A 26,285-nucleotide genomic window follows, 5' to 3' on the forward strand; every position below is an offset into this window, starting at 1 on the left:
GTTATTGTAAGCGCGAAAAGGCTTGCCATTCTCTATATCAAGGATTTAAAATGTTGCTGGTATTACTGACATTCTGAAAACGGGTGTAGACACTTGGATATAAAAATGTGAAAAGTCACTTGCACGATCGCAGACTCCATGCCGGTGACCTTTGTGCACAAAGGCGTTGTGCACAATCGCCCTAATGATAGAAGCTGTTATACGCAACTTTTGCCTCTTAGTCATGCATAGCAGATTTCGGAAGTTGCCCGGCTGCCGCCCAGTTTTCTTCTCGTGATGATATTCGTGCGGATATAAATCACTCAAGTCGTGCAATGAGCTGAGACAGGCGGTGTTTTATTGAGCCTTATGGCGCAAGACAACCAAGACAGAACTCCAGGAATCTATACTGACCCCTTTTGTACTTACGAATAAGTCTTCAGGCCGCCACGGTGGCTCAGTGGTTATGATGCTCAGATGCAGATCCGAAAGACGCGGGTTCAATCCCGGCCGCAACAGTCAAATTTCAATGGAGGCGAAATACTAGAGGCCCGTGCGCTCTGCGATGTCAGTACACGTTAAAGAACCCCAGGTGGTCTAATTTCCCGGAGCCCTTCACTACGGCGTCCCTCATAGGCTGATTCGCTTTGGGACGTTAAACCCCATAAACCAAATACGCATACCGCTTCGCACGAATGGTTGCGTGCCTTGGTACCGATGCGGCCGGTGATTGTGTTTAGCTCGTTAAGCAGATCAGGCAAGATGTCGTATACTGCGTTAGCAGTACAGTTCTCTCCCCCACCGACATCCGTGGTATGTGTGTGTGCGTATATTAATGAAGACTGTACTCTCCGGCAGCACCCGCCGTGGTTAAAAGGCATCTCTCACGTACAAACCTCCACCTTCAAGCTAGAGGGCCTCCACCTAGCACAAGGCCACGTAGCAGCGGAGTTAGGGGCGATGAAATCAATTTCAGAGATGCACTGGGAGGCGATCAGTGTAAAAACGAAGATGACGAAGGTAAATGGTCGAATGTTTGGGAAATTCCCAAGGTGGAGTATGTCTGTAATAAGGGAGTGTTTATTGCAAGTTAGCATACGTTTGGCCCAATTGGTAGAGCAACTGCTCCGAATAAGCGGTGGTCCCGGGTTCGAACACCGGGTCTCTGCAAGCGGAAATGGCATTCGCCCTCTCTGCGGGAACGTAAGGCATCCGTGTGCTGTGCTGTGCCTTCCACTACGGCACCTCTCTCTTCTTTTCTTCTTGCACTGCCTCCTTTATCCCTTCCCTTAAGACACAGCTCTGTTGTCCGCCGATATGTCAGACCAATACTGAGCCATTTCCTTTCCCCCAAAACCAACTTTCGTTTTCCTTTGTTGGAACAATGGAGTGCGGAGAAAGGGAACAATTAGCAGCGCACTCACTATGCGGCAAACGTGTCGCGTGTGCTTCTCTCTCTTGGATGGGCTGGAGCAGCGTGCAGCGGCATGCACCGTAGCGCGGGAGGGACAGAGGTCACGCGACACGTGCGCCACGAAGTGACGTAGTTTGGGGAGTGTAGTTTTGCGCTCGCCAAAGACGTGCGCTCTTCGAAAGTGCATTTTTTTGACGTGTGATGGTCAAAATTTGTTGAGCGTGAGCGCCTAGACTGATCTGGTTTTCTAAATTCCAGAAACTGATATGGCTATTGCTAACGGCCCTATTACTAACCGCGAGAGCTGTTCAAACTGCTATCCAAGCTTTTTCTCTCTGCCTCCCACACCCATGTGATCCAATTGTTTGTAAATGACCAGCTGCGCGAGCCCATTGCGCTCCTATTTTTCCAGCTTTCGTGCGGACCGAGTAAGTGCACAACTAAAACCTGCCATTTCCGTTGCTGCTGTTGTGCAGTGGATTCGCGCTGGGTTTTTACACGCGTAGGGCAGCTGTTAGAGTACGCCTTATACTGATACTTTTGCTTGTCCTATTTTTAAGCCTTAACAGTACGTAGATTACCTCTAGTTTACTTCTGGGCGTCTGTTCCTTTCTGTGTTGGATTAGCGAAAGTTGCCGTTGAAACCAGTCACTCAAAGATGAAACCACTCAGATTTTCCACCTGTCTGTTTTTTCTCTTTCTAACTGATAATTACATGCGCGGAAATCATTTCCCATTCCCCATCGGGAAGTGCGTTTACCTTTTAGATTGGGTTATGAGTAGTTCTGGAACGCCGCTTTTCAAGAAATTTCAGTTCAGACTGAGGCGCATGCGCAGAACAGAAAATATCACGTTGGCGAATATCGGGTTCGGAGCGGCAGTCATGGAGCGCCACGTCGATGCACGCATGGCGAATTCATTGGCACATAATTACTGTTGAGTTCCTCGCGTATTTCTACAGGAAGTGGGATTAACGGCGACAAAGGAGGAGGATCTCTCCACGTGGCCGGCCGAAAACACCAAGAGCATGAGCCTTTCCAGTTCCTGCACGAAAATACCTCACAGGATTTCGTTCAGTGTACATCGGACCCAAATGGGTGAAGTGCGTTTTCAGATTCAGCGCAGTGGATGATGGGAAAGTCGTCTGCTATCGTTACTTTCAGTCCGAAATTTCTCCCCGTGCTCGCTTCCTTCACAGCAGTGACTGTGTTCATATCGCTTCTACACTAATTTATTCGCACTGGAACAACACTGATTGTATTGCATCATCGCAAGACCCATGCGACATAGACTCTGCTATGCTTCGTCGTGTGTTTTCGCACGAAATGCAACCAAAATATTGTAAATAGTTGGAGGTTTTCTATGCGTATGCAGTGCGATGCGTTGAGGCGCGCGTTTCTCATAACGGCATGTATGGACTGCTTGCTAACCCACTTGTGAGGAAAATACATGTATCGCCTGCTAAACTGCTCACTTTTCAGCCCTTCGTTGCCTTCGTAGTGCGGCGAAAAACCAAATGTATCATGACCGACGCGTTAAACTAGTTCAACCGACTGCCGTGCATACGGAGAACAGCCAGCCCACGCAGGCATATTATAACCACGACAGAGCACTCCTACCTTTCGTTATTGTCAATTTATGTGCTCAGGACGAGTTCCCACCCTTCACGCGCAGATCGTACGGTGATGGTGTGCAATAAGAGGCATCGCAGCACAGATAAATGAGTGAATGAACGATGCATGCATGCCCGGCAACCGCTATGCAAAAGGGAGTGTGTATGACAAACTTGGAACCAGAAGTACCTGGCAGACGATTTGCCCATAGTTCTTTGCGTCCACTTCGGAAACTCACCTCACCGATTGTGCCTGAATGGCAAGTGTGTGAAATAAAGAAAAATACTCGACCATTTGTAGCGTAAAGCTTTCACCCTTGTCTCGACATTGGTCGATATTTTGGGCTATCCCGAGGACAACCCCGCGCAGCACTTGTGGGACAGTGAAGTCCGAGAAATTTTAGGGCAGCAGTTCGTTGAATGCTGCCGAGTGCGAGGCAGTCTGAAACGAAGAAACAGAAGCGGTGGTGAGCAAACAGGAGAGCAAGGAAGGAGAGTGCCGGCAGCGTTGGGAGCCCGATCCTCTCTTCAATGTCGTCTTTGAGGTAGAGTGTTCAGCACTCGGACGCTGCTTGCTTTACAGCTGCGCTCCTACACCGAAGTGTTTGCCGGCTCGTAATGTCCTTGTTCCGTCTTTGCCTCACTGGCGTAAGTTTGGTGCACATGCAAGCGAAATGAGCGACTCATCTGGCATTGCGGCGCAAATTTTCCGAGTGGGGAGCTTGTCGCTATGGGCGCTCGAGCCACAGCCACTACTCGAAACAGGTTTTGGCACTGCTGCGGCAGGAATAGCGAGCGTTTCCACTTGCATGTGAGACAAGGTTTAAGCCTGTTTCATAATGCCTTCACACGTTCACAGGCTTCCAGCCTGTTTCACATGCAACTGAAAACACTCGCGATTCCTGCCGCCGCGGCGAAAAACCTGTTTCGAGTCGTCACGGCGGCTCGAGCGGCCACAGGGGCGAGGTTCCAGCAAGTTGGAAAATTTTCGCCGCGATGTGCAGCTCAATCGCTCAATTTGCTCAGTTGCTTGCATGTGAACCAGTCTTATACCGTCTCGGTGTTGCGAGTATTCCCACTTTCGCGCGCTAGACGCCATTAAGCTGCAGCGTGGTTTCGGGGAGAAAAGAAAAAATAATGTGAATTATCTCAGCTAATTCAGGATATACGAAGCGAAAGATGTGGGAGTTCAGTGTGTTCATTGGCGTTGGCGTTGAGAATGTTCTAAGCGTCAATGGATTTGAGGAAAGGAAGGGCGCATAACTGTCTCATTCGTGCTTTGATACATGTGGCGGGGGTGAGAGAGATGGGGCCTGAATGCATTAGCGCTGACAGCGTTGTGGCTGACATGCGGCACTGCAGCATAGCTAGGCTGCAGCGTTCATTTGGTGATCAATCTGTCGCGATGAACCATTAACTGCATGTCAGCTCCCAGGGTGGCAGGGAGGGCGCGCTATCCAGTGTGTAATCAAAGTACGCTTCTGCAGTTGGACACCAACGCCACGAACATGAAAGCGAGGTTGAGGTCTCCAATGACCCATGGAACCGGTTGTGCTCCTTTTATTTCGTGAAAATAAACGGCCTTTGCAAAGTTCTCAACGCCAATGAACTTTATGAACGCCGTCGGCCCACTTGTCTTGTTTGGTTTTTGAGGAGAGGAAATGGCACAGTAACCATCTCACATATCTCAGTGGACACCCGAGCCGCGCCGTAAAGGAAGGGATAAAGAAGGAATTGAAAGAAGAGAAAACTGAAAATTGAAAGTTATGGAGGAAAAACTATAAGGCGCCCGAGTGCTGTGCGATGTAAGTGCATGTTAAAGATCCCCAGGTGGCCGAAATTATTCCGGAGCCCTCCACTACGGCACCTCTTTCTAACTTTCTTCTTTCACTCTCTCCTTTATTCCTTCCCTTACGGCGCGGTTCGGGTGTCCAACGCGGTTCGGGTGTCCAACGATATACGAGACAGATACCGATATACGAGACAGATATCCTGCCATTTCCTTTCCCCAAAAACCAATTAATATTATTATTGTTATTAAAATTGAAAGTCGGATTTTGAGAAAAGGTGCAGCGCTGCGCAGCGGCGGAGCACCCGTGGCACGGTGCTACTAGTGGCGCATGCGCAGTAATGACTAGGGAGCTAGAGAGAGAGAGAGAAATAGCCGCGGCGAAGAGCGCGTTGTGTCGTCATGCACCTCGTCGGAGCACCGCCACGACGAAATCGGAATCTCGCGGCAAGTAAAGTTCGAACCCGACCGCGGCGGCTGCGTTTTTATGGAGGAAAAACGCTAAGGCGCCCGTGTGCTGTGCGATGTCAGTGCACGTTAAAGATCCCCAGGTGGTCGAAATTAATCCGGAGCCCTCCACTACGGCACCTCTTCCTTCCTTTCTGCTTTCACTCCCTCCTTTATCCCTTCCCTTATGGTGCGGTTCGGGTGTCCAGCGATATATGAGACAGATACTGCGCCATTTCCTTTCCTCGAAAACTAATTATTATTATTATTATTATTAAGTAAAGCTCTCGCTTAAAAAGATTTGCAGTGGCTTAGCTGAGCTATGCCAGGATATACGTAGCGAGAGGTGCAGTTTTCCGCTGGTTACGCATGTTGTCGAGTTTGTTGTTGTGACTAAAATTTAAGCATTGAAGAAGTATTCGGTGAGACATATTGTTTATTTGTTCAATTGTTTCGATAGAAATAAACACTGCCCGATGATCAGTAAAGTAACACGCAGCTAGTTGTCCCAATGCTGTCTATACAGTATATAAGCTGGTTGCTTTCTCTCAGACACACAAGGTCAATCCTTCCGGTCCAGGATCTGGAGTTGCCAGGTTCGAACCCAACCGCGGATGATGCGTTTCGATGGAGGCAAAAACAGTAAGGCGCCCGTGCGCTGTGTGATGTCAGTGCACGTTAAAGATCCCCAGGTGGTCGACATTATTCGGAGCTTTCCACTACAGCACCTCTTTACTCCTTTCTTCTCTCAGTCCCTCCTTTATCGCTTTCCTTACAGCGCAGTTCAGGGGCCCATCGATACACACAGATACGGCGCCATTTCCTTTCCCCAAAACCAAATTTTCATATAACGCCGGTGCACTTTGATGCGTTTAGCGGAACGATAGGTGTGATCCAAGCGAGGCCTACCATGGAGACCGACACCGCGGACCGCGGCCGTAAGGTTAAATTAGTTATTGGGGGAAGAAAATGGCGCAGTATGTGTCGCATAAATTGGCGGACACCTTCACCGCGCCATAAAGGAGAGGATAGAGGAGAGACTCCAGAAGAAAGAGCGGCGATGGCGGTGACGAAGCGCGTGGTGCACCCACTCGTCCCCGGTTGCCATCGTAACGGCGCATGCGGACAACTGGCGTCTCCCATGTACCATGGTAACGGCGCATGCGCACAACTTCTCTCTCGCCTGTACCGCGTAATTCTCGACTGGTAGCCTAGTGTAGCTCCCGCTACAAATTTTGGAGGACGCTTAAACATCGCCTTTAAGAGCTGGACGCGACAGCGTGCTGTAGCATTGCCAAGGAATCCACGGAATGCCATCGTCCTTCGGTGCGACCCCTTGCCCGGACAGTTTAAGGAAAGGAAACATACCTTGGTGGACACCCGAGCCGCGCCGTAAGGCAAGGAAAAATGAAAAAAATTTTTTTAAGGAAAGGAAAGGGCGCCTGTCACACATCTCGGTGGACATTGAATGGAGCCGTAAGGGAAGGAAATTTGAAATGAAAATTGGTTTTAAGAAAAGGAAATGACGCCTCTCTCACAATTATCATTGGACAGGTGTACCGCGCCCGTCATAAGGGAAAGAAAAGCCCTAAAGCCCTTTCTCTACGGCGCGGTTCAGGTGTCCACCGAAATATGCCATTCGCTCACGGCCAAAGACCGGGCTTTCCTGCAACACCGGCTTTTCTTTAAAAGAACGTAACGACTCCTGTGTTCCTCTTTCTCTACTCCAGGGAGCGCTTGCTGACGGAGAACATGCGGGAGAGTCTTGAAGGGGACAAGAGGCAAGTGACTGCTGAAGAGGAGAGCGAGCATCCCCGTCCACGGGTAACACTTTGTGCACGGGTGCAAATCGTCGATCGCTTTTTGACTTCTGCACTGCGTTTTCATTGCTTGTCGCGAGATATTGCCGCGAACCTTCCTTCCTTCCTCCTAGTCTTCCTTCTCAATAACTTCCTGGCGTCGCCGCTGCGTGACAATATTTGAAACATGGTGTCTTTCTCCAATTCGAAATTGTGTGTCCAGTGTGGTTCCAGAATTCTTTGTCTAGGCTATGGCAGCAAAAAGCTATAGCTAAAAAAAACCAACTAGAATTTGCACTCGTTTACATTGCGAGCCGTGACAGCAGGCCCAGTTGTAGGCAGCCGTTCGTAGCGGCAACTGCGGGTACAAAATGATACCGCTAGGAGCCCTTCGAGAGATATGCCGGTGCCCTACGCAAATGCTGTGTGTTGCTCACGGTGTTTTCTTGGGTCTATATGATTGTTTTCAAAGTTTGGTGACGATGAGGTTTGTGGTAGTGCGATTTATACGGCGACCGCGTTTAGCAGCTTTTTTGACGCTTCGTTGAGAACGGGCACCCGGTAGCGCTAGCCAATGCGTATACGGGTGACAGAACTACGTGCGTCTGCTGTGCTTCTGTGCAGATCTGAATGCACCTCGCCCTGCCTTGGCCTCTGATGGGAGAATTAATGCATTCTTGTCGTTGCAATTTCGAGTGTCCGATTTGTATAAAATATTTGTGTCTTTTCAATTATTAGGAATGGATAGGAGATAGGTCTCGAATCGAACCATTCGTCTCACTCGTGTTCAACACGAAGCAGAAGGCATTAGTACTTTTAGGCAAGGCTACGGAAAATTTTGACTGCAAAAATCGTAACGAGCGAGCGATGGAATTAGGAAGTTGCTGAAAATTGGAAATCGGCAACACGTATTTGTTATTTTCGTAGCCTTCTGAAAGGTCATAATCTACAGAACCTGCCGCGGCACAGGTATACCTTGGCGAAAACGATAGCAGCGACGGTGAGGACGGACCCAGCAACGTTTGTGACGCACCAGCATGTTGTCAGGTGTGTTAATAGTGTATAGCGAGATGATTGTTCGTATACTCTTTTTGCATTAGCAGACGAGCTTCGTACCTGTGCCAATAGAAGAAATCGAGGCAAGGACTCCTTGGCGCTGTGACTCTCCACTATTCGGCCGTGCGGACGCGGCCCTCAAGACCGATTACCCCATCAGTGAGTGGTCACTTTGAGTGGCGTTGTTGGTGTCGGTTTTTCCGAGGTTCTCCTCTCTGTTTGTACTGAGCACCGGCGTACCCTCGTCTGTCACGCGTACGACTTCGTTACGGTGTGCATGGAGAGACCAGATTTGTGACTTAACAAGGGTGGAAAAGTGGTCGGAAGGGTGCGTGAACAGTGAAAGGACATTAGGGGTCGTATTTTGCAGCGATTAATTTTGGTTTTAGTACATTTGGTCTGGTGCCATTGGACGTAGGCAATGGTAGAAGACTCCTCGGTGATCTTGGCAGAAACACGCACCCATGTCACACTGGCGGAACGGCGCCGATGAAAGACGGGGACGACGCATTTGATCGTGTGATGGGCACCACGGCGTAAGTTACACGGGATGTTATAGGGAAGACTTCCAAAAGAAATTTCAGCGATTTTCAACAGTAGGCTTTTTTAGGTAAAAATATGGCTTTCGCGGCATGGTATTGCGAACGTTGGCGCACACCAGAAAAACGGTGAATAATCTTAACTAGTAAGGTGGTTAACTAATTCTAATAATGAACTTTTTAACTATTACATTTAGGCGCCCGGTTGCAAATAGAGATCTGTATATCTGTCTGGTTGTTAGTAACCGCTATACCAGTTTTTATAATTTAAAAAATGCGATTACCCTTGCCGCTGTGGATCGACAAAATTTGGCTATTTCGAATGTAGTTGCGTTCATTTTTTTTTGCATGATCCAACTGAATCACCGGACCTAGCTCTCCTCGATTTTTGTCTGTTGTCCAGAACAAAGGGAAGCATGCATTGGAAAAGCTGCGTAGTTTGAAAAGACTTCATCCGCACCGTGATGCAAGAAAAATTTCACGAGTGCTTTCAATAGTAGATCCGCCTTCTTCAAGGGAGCTCTGATTTGTATGGAGGTTATGTAGAGAAGGGAATGAAGACGGGTAGTGTTCTTCCAGAATAGAAAACTTTCGGCAAAAAAACTTCACTAAATGTACGTGCAGTTTTGAAGCTTCTCTTTTACTAGCACCAATGTTTTTCCTGTAGCCCATTCCGTTGTTGGTGCTTATCTCAATTCTTTTATTAATAATCCTATCCTTTTCTCATTCAAGCATAAGTGTCTACCTTATGCACGATTCCGGTACCCTGTGCTTCACGGTGTTTTGTCGCCTGCCTTCGAGGTGGCTCAGTGTTTACGGCGCTCGGCTGCAGACCCAAAAGACGCGGATGCGATCCTGGCAGCGGCGGTACAATTTCGATGGATGCTACTGGACCGTGTACTGTGTGCTGTCAGTGTACGTTAAAGAACACCAGGTGGTCGAAATTTCCGGATACGCCGTTTCTCATAGCCTGAGTCGCTTTGGGAAATTGAACCCACGTAAACCAAAGAAAACCAAACCACTTTCGTGCTCGGTAAACTTGTCGCCCATTTAGCACTTAACTGATACCAGTGCGATTGCATGAGTCACGGCGCCGCTTATTTCTTCAGTTTTCCCGTGGACTGATTTCGCGCAATCTGCAGAGCATGCAATTTTGGTCGCGTGGCAGCACGTCGAAGCCCCTGAATGTGTGACAGTGACGTTTCTTTGCAGGAACAGATCCAGAGGAAAGCGTCGAGGAGGATAACTGGGAGCTGGGTAAGTCCCCTCAAGTATTTCTATAGCCACCTTTATCTTGCACCCATGCAGTAGGCAATAGGGTTACGCGCAGGTACTGCTTCTAATGAAGGAAAAGCGGCATGCGCACCCAATAACAGTATTTTCATTTACACTTGTGTCGAACATGAGAAAGAATTGCTAGCAAGACGCGTGTGCAGGAAGCCAACTTAGAAAGTTAAACTACGCTTCGTAACGACATTCGCAGAGTAAATGTCGACTCACTTGTGAAGAAATGTGGATGCGATGCATGGACTGATGTGTTTGTAAAATCACTGACATTTAATGGGCACTTGAGGACAAACTTAACTTTAATCTGTAAACTACTCAGGCCATTCTCGCTGAAAATAGAGGTTTTATATGGTAGAGAATACCAACAGCCAATTACAGGTGTTGCTGCCAGCGATCATCTCCGCAAAGAAAAAAGCAGTGCACCCAAGACTGCCTTTTATTTAAATGTGTCCGCCAAGCCTGGGAATACTATGCCGCAAAAGCCATGTATTTTCCTCAAAAATGCTATTTTTGAAAATTATTTAATCTTCCCTGCAACACACGGACACAGCATGAGGACACAGCATTCGAAACGCGCTGGACGCCCGAAAGATAAAGTACCATTCTTGCACCTTCAAAAGGGCCTGTGATAGCGTCTTCTACCCGCCGTGCGGTGAAACAGCTAAATGAACTATCTATGAAGACATACATGAACTTTCTCTTTACCACAGAAGCCAGATGCCAGCTCTTGGGCTTGTTTTGTGATGTTTGGGCAGCCGGCCATTGTTCAGCGCAACCAGACCGGGAGCGCCTGATGAACGCAAGGGATGGCGGCCAACGTTCGGTTGAACGAATGAAAGGACGAGAGGGCACTATGAGCTACTGTTTTGTCATCAAGGCGGTGGTTTCTAACCATGTAAAAAATAACGTGCAAAAATGGGCCGCATATCGAACAGTCGTCTCATGACACCTACTGGAACTTATTCTTCGCACTGCGTGGGCCACTGTGTCCCCAGCCATGTATCTTACTCCGTGATCAGTGCTAATCCTGTCTCGGCAGAGGAACTGGTACCCGCTGCGGTGGCTCAGTGGTTAGGGTGCTCGACTACAGATCCGGAGTTCCCGGGTTCGAATCCGACCGCGGCGGCTGCGTTTTTATGGAGGCAGAGCGCTAAGGCGCCCTTGTGCTGTGCAATGTCAGTGCACGTTAAAGATCCCAAGGTGGTCAAAATTATTCCGGTGCCCTCCATTACGGCACTTCTTCCTTTCTTCTTTCACTCCCTCCTTTATTCCTTCCCTTACGGCGCGGTTCGGGTGTCCAATGATATATGAGACATACTGCGCCATTTCCTTTCCCCAAAAAGCATTAAAAAAATAAAAAAAGAGGAACTGGTAGTTCATGTAGTTTCAGCTGAACTGGATGCGGAGTGGCTGCACTCGCGGTACACTTTCTGTGCCATCGCATCAGAGGCTATAGGCAGGTGTTCGGTTTAGAGGTGCAGAGTGGTGAAAGAGGATGTCATTAACGTGTGTTGATGACATCCTAGTCGAAATCAAGAAGAAGAAATGGGCTCTGGCAGGGCATGTAAACCTAAGGCAAGATAACCGCTGGTCCTTAATGGTAACGGAGTGGATACCAAAAGAAGGCAAGCATAGCAGGGGGCAGCAGAAGGTTAGCTGGGCTGATGAGATCAAGAAGTTTGCGCGGATATGGTGGCTGCAGCTGTCAGAGGACAGAGTTAATAGGAGAGACATGGGAGAGGCCGTTGCCCTGCTGGGGCTGTAGTCAGGCTGATAATGATAATGAGGGGTGAAGAGAGGGAGCTGGAGAGACTGCGCAGGGTCTATAGGGCCGAGATAGCCCATTCCCTATGATACGGGAACAAAGGCCAGTCTCCTTCCCCTTTTGCCTAGCCTGTGCTGCAGTTCCACAGAAAGTTGACCGCTGGTAAGCGGCAGTGTCACGGCCAAAGCAACTTTGTTTGTGGTTGGTCGCTTGGATCCTCATTGGCTGTTGCGTATACGAAGATTGATGTCGCGACCAAAAGGAATTGGAAATGGAATGAATGGTTAGAGAACATGTCCCCTGGTTTCTCGTTTCATGTTCCAGATCTGAGCAATTCTCTGGCTGTACTGAAAGAAATTTTCCGAAATATTCCACCGCCAGGCACAAGCGTTTCATATGCCAGGTTTTCAAGGAAGCTGGGTATACACTAATTAAAAAAAAACTGTTTTCGAACTAAAGAGAATTTTTTTTCGTCGTAGTAATACCAGTGTTTGCGGATGTTAAAAACAAGCGAATCACGTTAAATATTTAAGTGATTGACTAAATTCTAATAATTAAATTTTTAGCGATTACCGATAGGCAGCTGATTGCAAGTGAAGATTCTTAGCTGGCCATTAGTGGTAGCCCTATCAGTTTTAGAGTTTCTAAACTGCGATTACCCCTCGCCGCTGTTTCTCAGCTAATTTGGGCCATTTCTCGCGCCATTTGAAAACCATACACTGTTGGGCTGGCGCAGAGCGACCAATCAAATCGCAACATTCCGCCACACACCTAAAACATGACATTCTCTGCCCGCCAGCGCTGGAGCAGTGAAGTGGTGAGGTGGGAGCTGGCTGAGATTACCGTGTAGTGATCTGGAGTGATCGCTTTTGTATTGTTATTATACCCGGTATTTGGTAGGCAGAATAAGATCTAGCTGGTTGGTAGAGTTAATACGTTACCTCTTTGATTTTGCTTTCTCTCTCCCCTACACTCATTCACGCACACAGGCGATTTCCGGGCCCTGGGCTGGTCGTTTGCGATGGGCGGGCCGCTGACCCCCGCACCCCAGGGCACGCTCCCCTGGTTGCCGTACGGAACCCGGATCGACTCGGCCACCAACGTCCTGATGCCGGTCCAGCCTGCGCCCGGACACCAGGTTGGTGGTCTAACCCTGGGTCGCTCCAGGCGCACGCTGCACTCGAGAGCTCTGCATTTGAGATGCCGGTGGAACATCTACATCGTACTTCCTCCGATTTTCTGTCCTTCTCTTCGGGCTGCCGAGGTCAACCCATGACACTCAGTGCGCATGCGTCCGGTTGGTGGACTCTAAACAAAGACACGCAAGTGCACTATGGGACAGCTTACTCCCTCTTTACTCCCTTTTGTTTAAAGGGAGTATTTTCATCCAGATAAACTCGAAGCATTGAGGAAAAAGCATTGTACAGTTTTTTACAACGAACCCTTCTCATTCCATGCAACTTTGCTCTTTGGTGAACATGCACTTGTTGAAGTTTCACACGTTCTTTTTAAGTGTTTAAAGATAGTAGGCGTTTTAAACAAATTGCATATTTAATTAAATAGGGCCATTTTATTACGACAAGCAGACATTTTAACCACACCTCAGCCACACTCTCGATACATGAGTAAAAGGCTAAAGTATTTATTCGATTGGTTGGGTGCCTCGACGTCCTTGCCCAGTCAAGGATGGTTGCAGAGGTTACCTGCCTTTCTTTAAAACTTTTACTAGTGGTCATTTTTTATATGTCTTTCCTTTGGCATCACTTGGCAGTAAAACTAACGTTGTAGGCCGTCTACACCACCGATCATTTTTCGTTTTTTTATAAAATTCTGCAGAAAATTTGGCTATACCTTGTGTTTGGTGCATGATGGCCTTAGCTGCCTATGCGCCATTAAAGTGAAAACACGCACGCAAAATATGAAATAGAGAAGCTAATCTGTAACCTAGAAGCAAGAATACATTGCACCCACGCTAGCGATGCACTTATTGCAGGGATGGGGCGCACACGAAACGTGCTGGAGGCGCACCGCTTACTAGGCGTTGCTAGCTGTAACCTGCTCCGCAGTAAAACCGACTGCGCTATGGAGCAGGCCTATCAAAAGATAGTCTAATTATGTACCAGTACGCTATAAATAGAGGCAATCGCTTAATGTGTTCTCAATATAGCCAATAGTTTAAAATATCTGGGTTGTATGCATCCATACCTCCCGACTATTATTATATTTATATATCTAAGCTTGAGATATGCGCCCAAAGGTGACCAGCACGACCGTCAGGTCAAAATAAGGAAGAAAGTACACCACGCATTTAGGTACGCTTTAATAATCATGCAGAAAAAGCCGAGTACTACCTCAAAGGAAAGAAACGCGATCAACATGACGCCAACATGCCCCTCTGTTGGAATTTATTGTCATCGCGCTTTTACCTGGGTGGCACTAAAGAGACGTTAGAGTCGTCCTACAATGTATCATGGGCGAGTCTAGGGTCTTTTTGCTATCACCCAAGCTATCTTTCTGCTATCGTTTTGTCCTGTGAAAAGAAATTGAAACAGCGGAGCGTGTGAGCATCGGGTTATTCGCATCTCTTTTTATCGCGGTAGTCGAAAGCCAATTATATAGTAGGATAAATTTTGAAAAAAAATTGCTTGTGGTTTCGCACTGCTAAGCAGAAAATAGTGTGTGGAAGCGGGGCTTTGCAGACGGACACCACCGCCACGCCGCCACATACCTAAAAGCAGGATAGATATGTCCACTGGCCCAGGGAGCCAGTTATGCGCCTTCCCTTTCCCCAAAATCAATGGAGCCTAAAACTTAAATGTCAACGCCATTGAACCGAATGAACGCCGATGGCCTATTGCTGGCAGTAACATTGTCAGTTATGCACCTTTCCTTACATCAAAATCAGCACAGCCTGAAACTTTAATGCAACGCCATTGAGCGCAATGAATGCCGGTGGCCTATTGCTCCAGTGCGACGTTTCTGCCAAAATATTGTCAACGCAATGCAAGCGGTGCAAACCTTTCTGTCACTACTCCCAGCCACATAGCTCAAAACGTGATTGAGGTGTCTAGGGAGCCAGTTATGCACGTTTCCTTTGATTTCCTTTTGTGACTTTTGTGCACAAATCAAAATTGATGAAGACAACTACATGCAATGCACATGCACTGCAAGAGGGTGTTGCAGTTTAACACAAGGCGTGATCGGCTGCATAGTGCTCTCGTGCAGTGGGCAGTGAAGCTGATCTGTTTGCACTGCTATGGGCTCGAAACCAAGTGGCGGCAATATATCTTTTATTTCTTCAGGTAGCTGAAAGGGTTTAGACAAACCTCGCCTTTTTTCAGGATTGCTAGTGAAATAGCAGTTTCGCACTAAAAGCAGGATTTGGCAACGGCCCGCGGCGTCCTTTATTACTCCGGCGGCCATTTGCAACAGTAAACCAACTCAGCTGTTTCTTGTTTGACTATATCAAACAAGCCAGACATCAAAATTTGAGAGCTTATGTTTTTTTCCTTTGATTAGCTTCTGTTTTGGTAACAAGAAAAGTTTCGCCAACGGACTACTTTTTGTCGCGCAGGAATTCTGAGCAGCGGCCCTGAACGTGGGCGGAGCCTCGCTACAGACTTAAGTTGTATTCGACGAGTAAATGTCAGTCAAGTTCAGTGAACCGTAATGTGATGTTATCTTTCTAGCATTATTACAATCTCACGTATTTCAAAGAACGCCCCGTTGTGCTTGCGATTTGGATCTGTCGTATGAATACTTGGTTCGGAGCGGGCTACTCTGCTTGTGGGGCACACTTTGCGGCAGAAGTAAGCTGGTGCGAAGAAATAGGTCGTGGCGATGATGAATGTGCATCATTTTAAAGGACGTGCCTTTTTTCGTGATGGCAAAAGATTTTCTGTGCTGCAAGCCCTGGATGACTTCCTCCCAAAGAATTATAGGGTGCCATGAAATCAGAATACTTCGCTGCAGTATTTTTTAACATCCTGAGCAGAGACGACAATAATGATACTGGCATTCTTATTAGATAGTGGCCCAACCTAGCCCAGCCCAGGTTCAAAAATAATTGCACAATGTGGGGTTTTGCATACTGAAGCGACGCATGGGCTATAAGGGGTGCCATAGAGGAGGGCTTTGGATTAATTTAGGCACCCTGGGGTACTTAATGAGCGCTCATATCGCAGAGTACACAAGTGCTTTTTTGTGTTTATCCTCCATCGAAGAATTGCAACAGCAGTGGGTGGGACTAGGCCTAGGTCCTCCGGCTCAGTAATGGAACGCCATAACCATCGAGCCAGCGCACAGCATCCTTTCCAAGGTTGCTTTAATTTACGAGAAACAATATGGTGGTAGGCACATTTACATTCTGTTCCTCGCAGTGAGCCCTGCTCACCTAAATAAACCAGGGATAGGTTGCTTTCAGTCAAAAGGTTCGCTGAGGGCAATAGAAGTGAAATGTGCCTTTCATGTTTTTAGGTTTACCCCTTAGATTGAAGGCACAAGTCTGCGCTAAAGTTTTCCTTTTGTTGTGTAAGACATGGAGATCAAAATATAAAATGTTGGAACAAGATTTCGATGTGCCAGATATGCTATTTTATATAATTGCCAAATCATGTATACAGTAATTCGAAACTATCCTCGTAATACAGTCAAACCTCGTTATAACGAAACGGTTTTTAAAGAAATAATGGATATAACAACAAAGGAATGACCATTCGCTTTGGAATCTCGGTCAACAGGGGCAATAACGAAGCTGCGGCTATAACGAAGTGATCGCTGGACCCCTTAAACTTTGTTATAACGAGGTTTATCTGTATATTTTCTTTGTGACATGTTGCTAGCTTGTTTTGAAAGTTTAAATAACTTATTGCAAAATGTCTCGAGATTCTTCCTCATTCAGGTCAGTGTATAATTGGCTCATTTTGAACCCCAAAAAATACCTTCTCGTATATGTTAAGAGCCTTTTAGAAATGTTTTTCGCCTAAGCTGACTGCTGAGAGCAGTATGCGAGCTTTGTGCGAGCGGAGGTGTGCAGAACTTTTCTTCAAATGGGCATTTCAAGCTGTTCGATCCAAGCTCTTAAAAGCAAGTCGCACATTGTTGCTCACTTGCACAGCCGACAGTACATTGTTCAGAGAGAATTTGAGCAAGCCAGAGGATATTTTTTGTATGGTCCCGTTGGGTTGCGTGATTACGCTTAGGTATGCAAATTCTAATCTCTTACTTGATGACACTGCAATTTTTTTTAAGGATGCAGAGCTTGTTCAGGAGCACCCTAGCTGTATGCCTCATTTCGTCAATTTGCCGCTTGAGTAATTCTTTCTGCAGTGCTGACTTTCTGCGTTTATTGTTTTGTAACAGCCATTATTTTTATTGCTTTTGTAGACTTAACGCGATCTGCCGAGGGTCGTACAGTAGGAGAGGGGTAATTGGAAACACCAATGAAGAAATTCACAGGACGGTTACCACCGGTTAACACCAGATTCAGCGACAGCTGTCAATGCATTCATACTTTATGATAACTTGTAGTGATTATAAGAGCGACCTTATTTAATTCTAGGGCGCTCTTTTTATACTTTTCCACACATAGTCATTTTTCACTTGCGTGCTCTCTAGTCCGCGTTCTAGAAGCACAGCGTGGCCGATGATTCCCTCCTTGGTCGGCGAAAGTGCACACTCCTTCCTCCTTGCACAGTGCATGGCAACACACCCACTGGTTACACTGACGACGACATCCTATTACGACGCGACATCCAGGAACAGGCACTTAACAGCTGTCGCTGTAAAACATGAGCGATACATTTGCCTGGTCATTGTGTTTTGTGCGTGAAAGGTGCCACGTTCGGGTCCCAGTATGCTCGAGGACTCTCCAGTTATATGAAGGGCACAAATATCCCCGGGCCATATGCTCGGATTTGCCAGAGCTGAAACTCCTGGAAAAATGTGTCACAGTGAGAGAGCTGCCATTGATGGCTCTTTGCAATGGAGCGGCTTTCTTTACAGTCCATGAGAAGTTCACTTTCAGTCATCTTGCTGTGACAAAATAGGTAGGATGTTTCTGGTTGAGTTCTGCTGGTTTTCAAAATTTTTAATTCTCCTAAGTGGCCGTGCATAATTTGTAGAACTTCAGCATGGTCTTTTACTCAGCTGCTTGCTATGCAAAAATGCAGACTTACACAGCGCGGCTTCCGAAGATACGCAGGTGGCCTGATGCACGCGCAGCGTTGTGCACCATTTTTTTTAACTTCGCTTAAAGTTACGTGCAACGCTGGTAGAGACCGCCTCAGACTACGTCTTCATTTAGAACACAAATGACAAGGTGACCCCGAAAGATGTACTTGGAGGTAATCTGCTGTATCCTGTCACTCAAGTGGCTGTATTTGTGTGCTTACATTTTATTTACTGATATATTTGGAACTTACATGCTGAAGTGAGGAGCTGTACTGCGACCTGTAGGTCCCCTTCGAGCTGAAGCCTCGCTGCCGTTTTGTCCGTACATATGTTCTTTAGTCCTAAAGGGTGCGGTTGTGCGCCATTGGTTCTGGGGACATAGGATAATGCCTCTACTATGATATACGCCCACACCAGCGAAATGGCAGCTATTTTGTGTACTCCGGCATGCAAGTTGGATCATGCACCAAAAAAAAAAAAGTTTTTCTCATACCGCGGACCTGCAAAACGAGTAGTATTGTGGTATTGGCATTATTGGTTGCCTATTTTTCCACAGGCTGCCGCCCAGCAGTCCGAGGACGCTGGAGTCTACGCCGAAGGAGGGGCTCTGTGTGACGCTCCCCTTGAGAGCTTTGCGATCATAGGTAAGTGATCGCCCAGGGAACGAGAATCGTTCATTCCCTGGTTTCGCATTTGCGAGAATCGATCAACAGATTAATGAATCAATTAGTACAACAGTTGTAATTAACAAATCAATAAATCAGTTGAAGAATCTATCTATGAATCACTCGATCAATCAATGTATTTGAAAGAGGTGATGGATCTATAAATCGTTCAGCAGAAAAATTGTTTATGGCCTAGCAAAGCTATTACCAGGGCCAGTTGGTTGATCATTATGCAAAGGAATGCGCTAAAACCGACACAAGATAAAAAATACACACACACGACACAAGCACAAACTAACAACTGTTTATTCCTTACGGAAGATGTGTTTATATACACAACGTGAGTTTTTTGAAAAATGCAACCTTCCCATCATCAAACACGTGACCATTACCACGACGCAGCATCTGCACTTATAATGTCAATTTCAGTTTTTGTAAGTGCAATAGAAGGAGTGCTTACACACATTCCATTTTCCGCCTTTTCGATTAAAAATGCTTCGACTATCTCTCTTTCAAGCCTTTCTTTCTGTTTGCCTACAATTGTGGTCCTGTGGAAAATTGGTTCGCATTTCTTCTTACAGCTGCTGCAATGTTGCGCCAGATTCCCGGGGTGGTCAATTTTGTCGCAGTCATTATTATGCTCTAGAAGTCTCGAGTTGACACATCTACCTGATTGCCCAATGTATTGTTTTCCACATGATATTGTTATTTTATAGATGATGTCTTTCTGGCATGGTATGAACCTTTCCCTATGGGCAATGTCACATTCTTTGCACTTTTGACTTTTTCCTTTCGCATTCACCTTGCTGCAGAGGCGTATCAGTTTTTTTGGTGCGCTAAATACAACTTTCACTTGGTGTTTGTTCAGCACTTTCTTCAATCCGTGCGATGCCTTATGAGAATACGGTATTTATTCCGTAAGGAATAAACAGTTGTTAGTTTGCGCTTGTGTCGTGTGTGTGTGTGTTTGTCTTCTTGTGTCGCTTTTAGCGCATTCCTTCGCTTTATGGCCTAGCTCTGCTTGGCCAGGATGTACGTAGCGAAATCACGGCGATATCTGGTTCGCAAGGGTTAATATATGAAACCTGTGCATTCATTAGGTGCGCCGTCGTGGCGGAGTGGTAGCGTCTCCGCCTCAAACGCCAAAGGCCCTGGTTCGTTTTTTTTATTCAATGAGTGTGTGAGGGTTTCAGCGGTTCCCACCACTGACCACGTGGTTGGTCGCGTGGTGCACAGCAGCTGCCCGCGCCGTGGCTGGTCACGTGGTTTGTTACGCGGTTGGTCACGTGGTACGGTGCGGCCATGGTGGGAATGCGAGCATGGCGAAACTGCAAGTTCATGGCCGAAGTAGCTTTCGCTGCAAAACTGATAATTGATTAATAATCAGTAAGGCTATTTGAGGAATCGATGAATTGATCCCTCAATGTCTGGGCCCATGATGCGGCCCTAACCCGTTTTATTCGGTCGGTTTTACTGCCTTTCTCAGCCCTCGCCACCTATTCGTGATGGATAACCGTGCTGTTTGAAGGCCTATGAAAGTTAAGTGGCCCACCTTATTCGCCACCAGGCTCAGATACAGGAGATATCGTTTGCTCACGTGCCATTGGGAAAGGATAAAAGACTCGACATGGTGTCTTGTAGTTGACTGCGCATACAGGACAGGGAGTTTCTTCGAAAGCGCGAATACTGGGCATGTGGCCTGCAATGGCTACAACCGCAGCTGCAGAATACAGGCATGTGAAAGTTGGACTGTAATTTCTCAGCTCGGCTTTGTGGCATATTGCGTTTGCATCTTGTTTCAGACGTGGGGGACAAAAGCTGAATAGCATTCGGTGCTTGCGACTTCTTCACACAGTCAGCAACTCCAGCCTACAATTTTTTTTACCGTTTAACTCAAAATAATCAGCATAATAATCGACCCACCCCCAAACGCTGCAATACTAGCGAGGATATTCATCGCAGCAGGCGCAGAACATCCTCACCGGATTGCGCTCAAGGGCAGCGGCGCAGGTGAGGTACCGTGAAGTGCACGGGAACCATACTCAGGTATCTGGTGGATGAATGGAGTGATGAACAGTCCTGTAAGGGGCACACGGCAGCACCCACTTGCTGTATACACCGCAGCCCTGCATGGTTTATTTAATTCTTGTCCTGCGTCGCAACCAGCCGTCGTGAACATAAATGTGTCCGACTGTTCTTCAGGTTAGGCTTTACAAATAAATCATTCAAATCTCACTTTGAAGTGGGCTTGCCTCCGTACAAACTCGTCCAGACAGATTTTTTTTTCCTGCACACATCGCCAGCTGAGCAGCTCAGGGAGCACACCGTCTCCAAGTCGGGAGTCTCGACCCCAGTGGGCCCGCCACCAGAGGCGACAGCTGGGGGCTGGCAGTCGGCCGTGCTGCCGGAGCCAGCATCCAATGACAAGCATGTGCCGCCACCCCCGGCCAGCAGCGACGGCAGCTGCCCAGCCAGCTCAGAGGACCCCGGAGGTTCGGGTATGTGAACTGTGTCTTCAGCGGGGCTCGCGTGGTTTTGTCAGGTTAATTGTTTCGCTAAGCCATATTTCAATATCTTCAGACTACACTCAGGGACAGCTTCCTGTGGCAGTGGAAGCTATGAGCGTTCACCACTAGCTCTCAGGCCTGTGTCTTTGGGCCGTGCCCGCGTGAGTACGGGCAGTGCGCTCATGGAAGCCAGTGTCTCAGGCTCGTAGCTACCACTGCATAGCCACAGAAAGCTGTCCCAGAGTACAGAATGCATCTTCAGGCTAGGCTAGTGCGAAGGGAAGAAAATAAAAACCAATGAACATATTTGTAACTGAGGAAAGAAAATACAAAAATGGCCGCTTCCATATCCTAGGTGCTCTTGCCATATTTTCTGGAGTGTAGTCCGCGGGGTGTACATGTATTGAAAGCTTAAATTTCGCGCAATGTGAACAATTTATGGGTGTGGACTATATATACGTGAAGATTTTTTAAGATCTTTTGAGCCAAAGAAGCCTAGAATGGCTGTCAGATAGAAAAAGAAAGTCACATGACTGCGCCTGCAGCTTTGTACCATGCTAAATCACATTGTGACAATTAGCTTCGAGTGCTTGGTTTAGTGAGCACATGCGCAAAACGCTGGTGAATATAAATAAATGAATAAATATTGCACTCTTAAAGGTAGAAGCCACACCAAGGGTGGCGCAGTCCGTGAACAGTTACAATGGCATAAAAAACTATTGAATAGACTTCACAGCAGCATTCAAGCTCAGTATAGTCAAGCATGCGCAAGGACTAAAGACAATGTGAGCAGCAGCGAAAGAAGTTGACTTCGATGGTATAAGTACAGATGTGGACTGTAACAGAGATGTAGGATTCTGAAGACGAAGACCCTGATGAGTGATTTGTAGAATAAAACAGGCTTAGTTTTTTTATTTATTCCGACAGCCCCTGAGAAAGTCATTTTGACAGGTTTGAAAACTGATCTCTAGTTGGTCTTATGAAAGGCGCAGAGTTTTACTCCTTGACAATGGAAGTTTTGTGTACCTATTGTACACTACTTGCGAAAAATCTAATAAAACTTATTTTCAGCCAAAATTCCTTCCTACGGACTATACACCAGGTACAGGCTATCTAAGCAAAAAACTTTTATTTTAAGCTGAAAATTTCCTTGCAGACTAGGTGCAAACTCTAGCCTGGAAAATGCGCTACTTAAAAGTAGCTATTGCACAAAGAGAAACATGGGTGCGCAAGTGAAACATTGGGTGCAACTGTTGTAGAAATGCATATTATTCTGACCGATTGTGCCGTAGATTTTTTACTAAATACCGCAACTTTTCTTTCAGATTGAGCTCCTGTAGAACCCGATGTAATATCTAGACAGTCATCATTGTTTTCCCTCTTCTTCATTTTCGTCTTTTTACAAGCTTCGTTGGATAACTTGCACAACCTGTACTCTTTCCTGTGTGGTCATTTATGTGGTGTACGCTTACGGAGATGTGGGTGCTCTTCATTATCCAGCTGAGTTTAGAGTTTCATTGTTATTCAAGGGAGTTCTGCAGTGCGGACGCAAAAGTTTTGCTGTGAGTATGTAACAAGCTAGCTCTACAATCCATTCCTACATTAGAAACCTTCCAGCGAAACCAGCTTTGTGTTTGACCAGTTTTTCTTTACCTGAAGGCACACTGAACTACCCGACTAGCAGTTGAGCTTGATACGAGTACATTGCAAAACAGCAGCTGTACTTCTCGGAGTGCTGCCATTAATTGAACAGGAATTGCCATATACTATTTGGTGGCAGTGAGCAATGTTGAGACAGCTGGCTCATTTGCCATTGAAGTTCCTCCCTTCCCCCCTCTTCTTTTTTTTGCACAATTACCACCGATGCCTTCGGGCATCTGGCATTGATGGGTATGATCAATTTGTTGATGCCTGTAGTTTGAGCACTAAAAAGTTTACCGCTGTGATTTGTGTGAGCAGCTCTGAGACTGTTTTCAGCGCAAATGATCAGTGTGCCGGTGAGGAGCTGCCAAGGGTTACCTTCGTATTCAGATTGCGGTCCGCATTTTAGCGTGGGTTGTTTGATGTGGCACTGTGTCATTACTGCCTGATGTGGAGATGGGTTAAGTGCGGTGCACTCTCTTATTTGAACTTGAGGAATGCTGCTGCAAATTGGCCAAGTATATGCTTGCTGAGCTTGTTTTCTGTGATTCAAACTATTTGACATCAAATGGTTCTTAAAGGCTACGGAATGGCACAGGGCGAGACGACAAAACAGTGATATGACAGCGTTGTCTTGCCTTACTCTGAGACATCCCATTGTGCCATTGTGCTTGCAAAACATGTCAACCAGTTGGCGTAGTTGAGGATATGTCAAGTTTTTCTTCCCAGGTGCAATACCAAACAAATTGACTACTGTTAGCCAAGTCAAAGGCAAACATTCTGAGAAGCTTCAAGAATGCATGCACATATCTTTTTCACTGATGGTTCCTAGAGGACCACTGCTTGCAACGACATTTATTATACTCCCAGCCATTAGGTCAAATTCTCTTGCACTTGAGTGGCGACATGCTCTTGGTCCTGTCAATGATGAAGGGACCTGTATGCAGTTCAAAACATCTCGGAATTTTTACCTTTAACTTGGTCAGTGGTGGCCAGTTTGTTCAAACTAGTTTCTGGTATTGCTTTGACGTATCAAATATCCTAAATCTGCACGCTTTTCCCTTCCCTTAAAGGCGGTTCCCGAGTGTGCCGAAGAAGATACGGTGGCTGCATTCCTGCTGGGCGAATGGACCAAGGTGGAGCGTGCCGGCCAGGCCACTACTACAACCCTGCAAAGGCGCGCGGCGGTCGCCAAGGTGTCTGAGGGACCGCATCACCAACGGGCTCCGTTCCTCCACGTGGCCTCACGGCGGTCTTTTCCCCGCACAACCAGTGCTGCTTCTCATCTGAAATGCTGCGCTGAGGAAATTTGCAACACTGCTGCACGCTCACACTTCATTACGGCCGACTTTCACACTCTCCTTTACGACCTAGTCATACCATCCAATGTTTCATGAATTTTTGTTACTGAACAACCTGTTGAAGTTCTTCTGTGAGCATCTGGGCGTGTCAAGATTTTAAAGCGCCTGAAAAACTCATGAAGCCTGTGCAACTAAGAAACATTAGAAACTTTGTACGTTGTCTGCCCCTTTTCGTGGTGACGGCGCTCTTATGCCTCAGTGGTGCTGGGCGCATCTCTGACTGTGTTATAACCTCCTGGTTTCAAGAATGCCCCGTACAGGAGCCGCCAGCATTAATGGCCGACTCGCAAAGCCTTGATCTTGTCGCATCAACCCACTGTGATAACCCAGCAACTGCCAATTTGTACCTGGAATCCCGGAAACCTGGACTCCCGGACTGTGCATGATTTCTATGAGAGATTTTATCTTGCGCATATACTGTGATATTGCTTCTAGAAAAGATTTTCTCCTTACTTTTGGCAGGTAGGCTACCAGTATGGCACACAAAATGCGTGTACAGCGGAATATCTGCATCTATAATAGTCATGTCGTCTTGGTCTGGGATAGTCGTCCTAGCACTGCCAAGTCATTAGCTATTTTTGAGGGACCAAGAAACCAGCTCCAGCCTGGTGATCACTGTATTGGTGCCCCTTGTCAAGCCCAGATGACTGGTAGGTGGCAGGTCGCTGTGCACAGGTGCCTCACACTGGGTGTTGTTTCTGGAATGCTTTCCTAGTTTTCTTACCACTTCAGTGCCTTATAGGAGGCAAGCATTGCGCTCAATTTGTGCCATCATATCAACCTTTGGCCTGTGCTGATCTCGCATGAACCCTGTCAACTTCTGGTTTGTGCTGATCTCACGTGAACAGTTCGAAGCATCAGCTTGTCACAGGCCAAGCTTCACCAGAGTGCATGCTGAGCCCCCATTGATTAATGCGGTGCTATGGTTCTTGATCTCTGAGTCATTTCTGTGCAAACACGCCGCGTTCTGATTCAGTTTCAGGAATGGCTACTCATGGGGATCTACAAGCGGCTATGAGGGGAGATGCGTTTGTGTGCTCTGTAAGTTCCCAGAGGGTGTGGGTTGTAGGCTGGGCTGCAGAGTTTGCTGCTGGGTTAAATAGCCTTAATATTTCCACTGGAAATTAAAATTGGTGCTTGCAAGATGCCCCCATTACAGGCCATTGAGTGAACGGCAAGTTTGCCTTGATTCCTCGTCGCGCTTGCAAGCAAATGAAGGCCTTTCAAAGCGTCGTGATTATGGTAAAGTATAATAGTGCAAGATTGTCACCACTGGTTGAGTTTCACTGATGTGAGGTACAGCAGTCCCTGAGAGGAAAAAATATCTACAGGTGTTTCCGTACCAAGTCCTGGTGGGTTGTGTCAAATTGAATTTATATTTTAATCTTCTGAAACCTTTGTTTCATTCAGGCACACTGAATGTCCCAGGTGGATGGCGGTTTCTCGCAAATTAATCATAGGCACTATAGACTGCTTCCAGATTCTGTTGGAAGTTTTTTCGTTTTTGCCTTTAAATTAAACTTTGGTGGCCTTGCCTTCATATTTTTGTACCTTTTACGCTCGCAAGCGAATGAGTCAAGTTCCTCCAAAGCGTCGCATTTATCGTAGAGTACAAGAAAAATTGCAGGTGAAATTTCTATACAGCCACCACTAGAATTTCGTTAATGTGAGATGTGATAATTGCTGAGTGCAAAAAAATTCATCTTGTTCGTGTACAATGTTCGGTGATTTGGTGTCGCAAGTTTCGTTTATTTTGTATTTATCTGTAGTTACCAGATGAGTGACTAAATGATCTCTGTGATTAAGTGTCGTTTCAGGACTGCTTGGTGCTCTAATATTTATCGCATCTTTTTGTGTTATTTCCTTTTTTGGCGCTGAGCTAAAGCGTCTGGTTTTATGTTTCTTCTTTCTTGGAATAAATATTTCCGCTGCGTTACCAGAGCTTCACTTGTTGCCGAATTCTTAGTCAGCGCAAAGAAAATTCCTTGCGCTGACTGCGATGCAAGCTACATCGCGAAACCAAAAATCTCAAAAAAGAATTCCGTAACATAAAAACGACGTCCACAGCTTCGCAAGAAAGCGCAATCCTTTAGCCGAACATTCCGAGGACTCGCACCATGGAATCAACTTCGAAGAAACCCGCATCCTCGGAAGCGAAACAAGTTACCACAAAAGCTCCTTCTCGAATCCTGGCACATCCAAATCACCCCGAACAACATCAACCGCACAAAAAGAATCCTGCCCAGGGACTTG

General features: G+C 46.8%; 1 protein-coding gene across 1 annotated transcript in view; it reads left to right on the plus strand.

Moving 5' to 3' along the window:
- LOC144123847 (uncharacterized) overlaps positions 1–25,940 on the plus strand; it is a 62,489-nt gene extending 36,549 nt beyond the window's left edge. The window contains exons 9-15 of the mRNA XM_077656603.1: positions 6,972–7,065; positions 8,141–8,255; positions 9,848–9,892; positions 12,677–12,825; positions 18,241–18,502; positions 20,827–21,021; positions 23,745–25,940. Coding sequence (XP_077512729.1) covers positions 6,972–7,065; positions 8,141–8,255; positions 9,848–9,892; positions 12,677–12,825; positions 18,241–18,502; positions 20,827–21,021; positions 23,745–23,875 — 991 coding nt within the window. The 3' untranslated portion in view covers positions 23,876–25,940. The remainder of the gene's footprint in view (positions 1–6,971; positions 7,066–8,140; positions 8,256–9,847; positions 9,893–12,676; positions 12,826–18,240; positions 18,503–20,826; positions 21,022–23,744) is intronic.
- The last annotated feature ends 345 nt before the right edge of the window (positions 25,941–26,285 follow it).

This window comes from Amblyomma americanum, chromosome 1 (genome assembly GCF_052857255.1).
Source record: "Amblyomma americanum isolate KBUSLIRL-KWMA chromosome 1, ASM5285725v1, whole genome shotgun sequence".
NCBI lineage: Eukaryota > Metazoa > Arthropoda > Arachnida > Ixodida > Ixodidae > Amblyomma > Amblyomma americanum.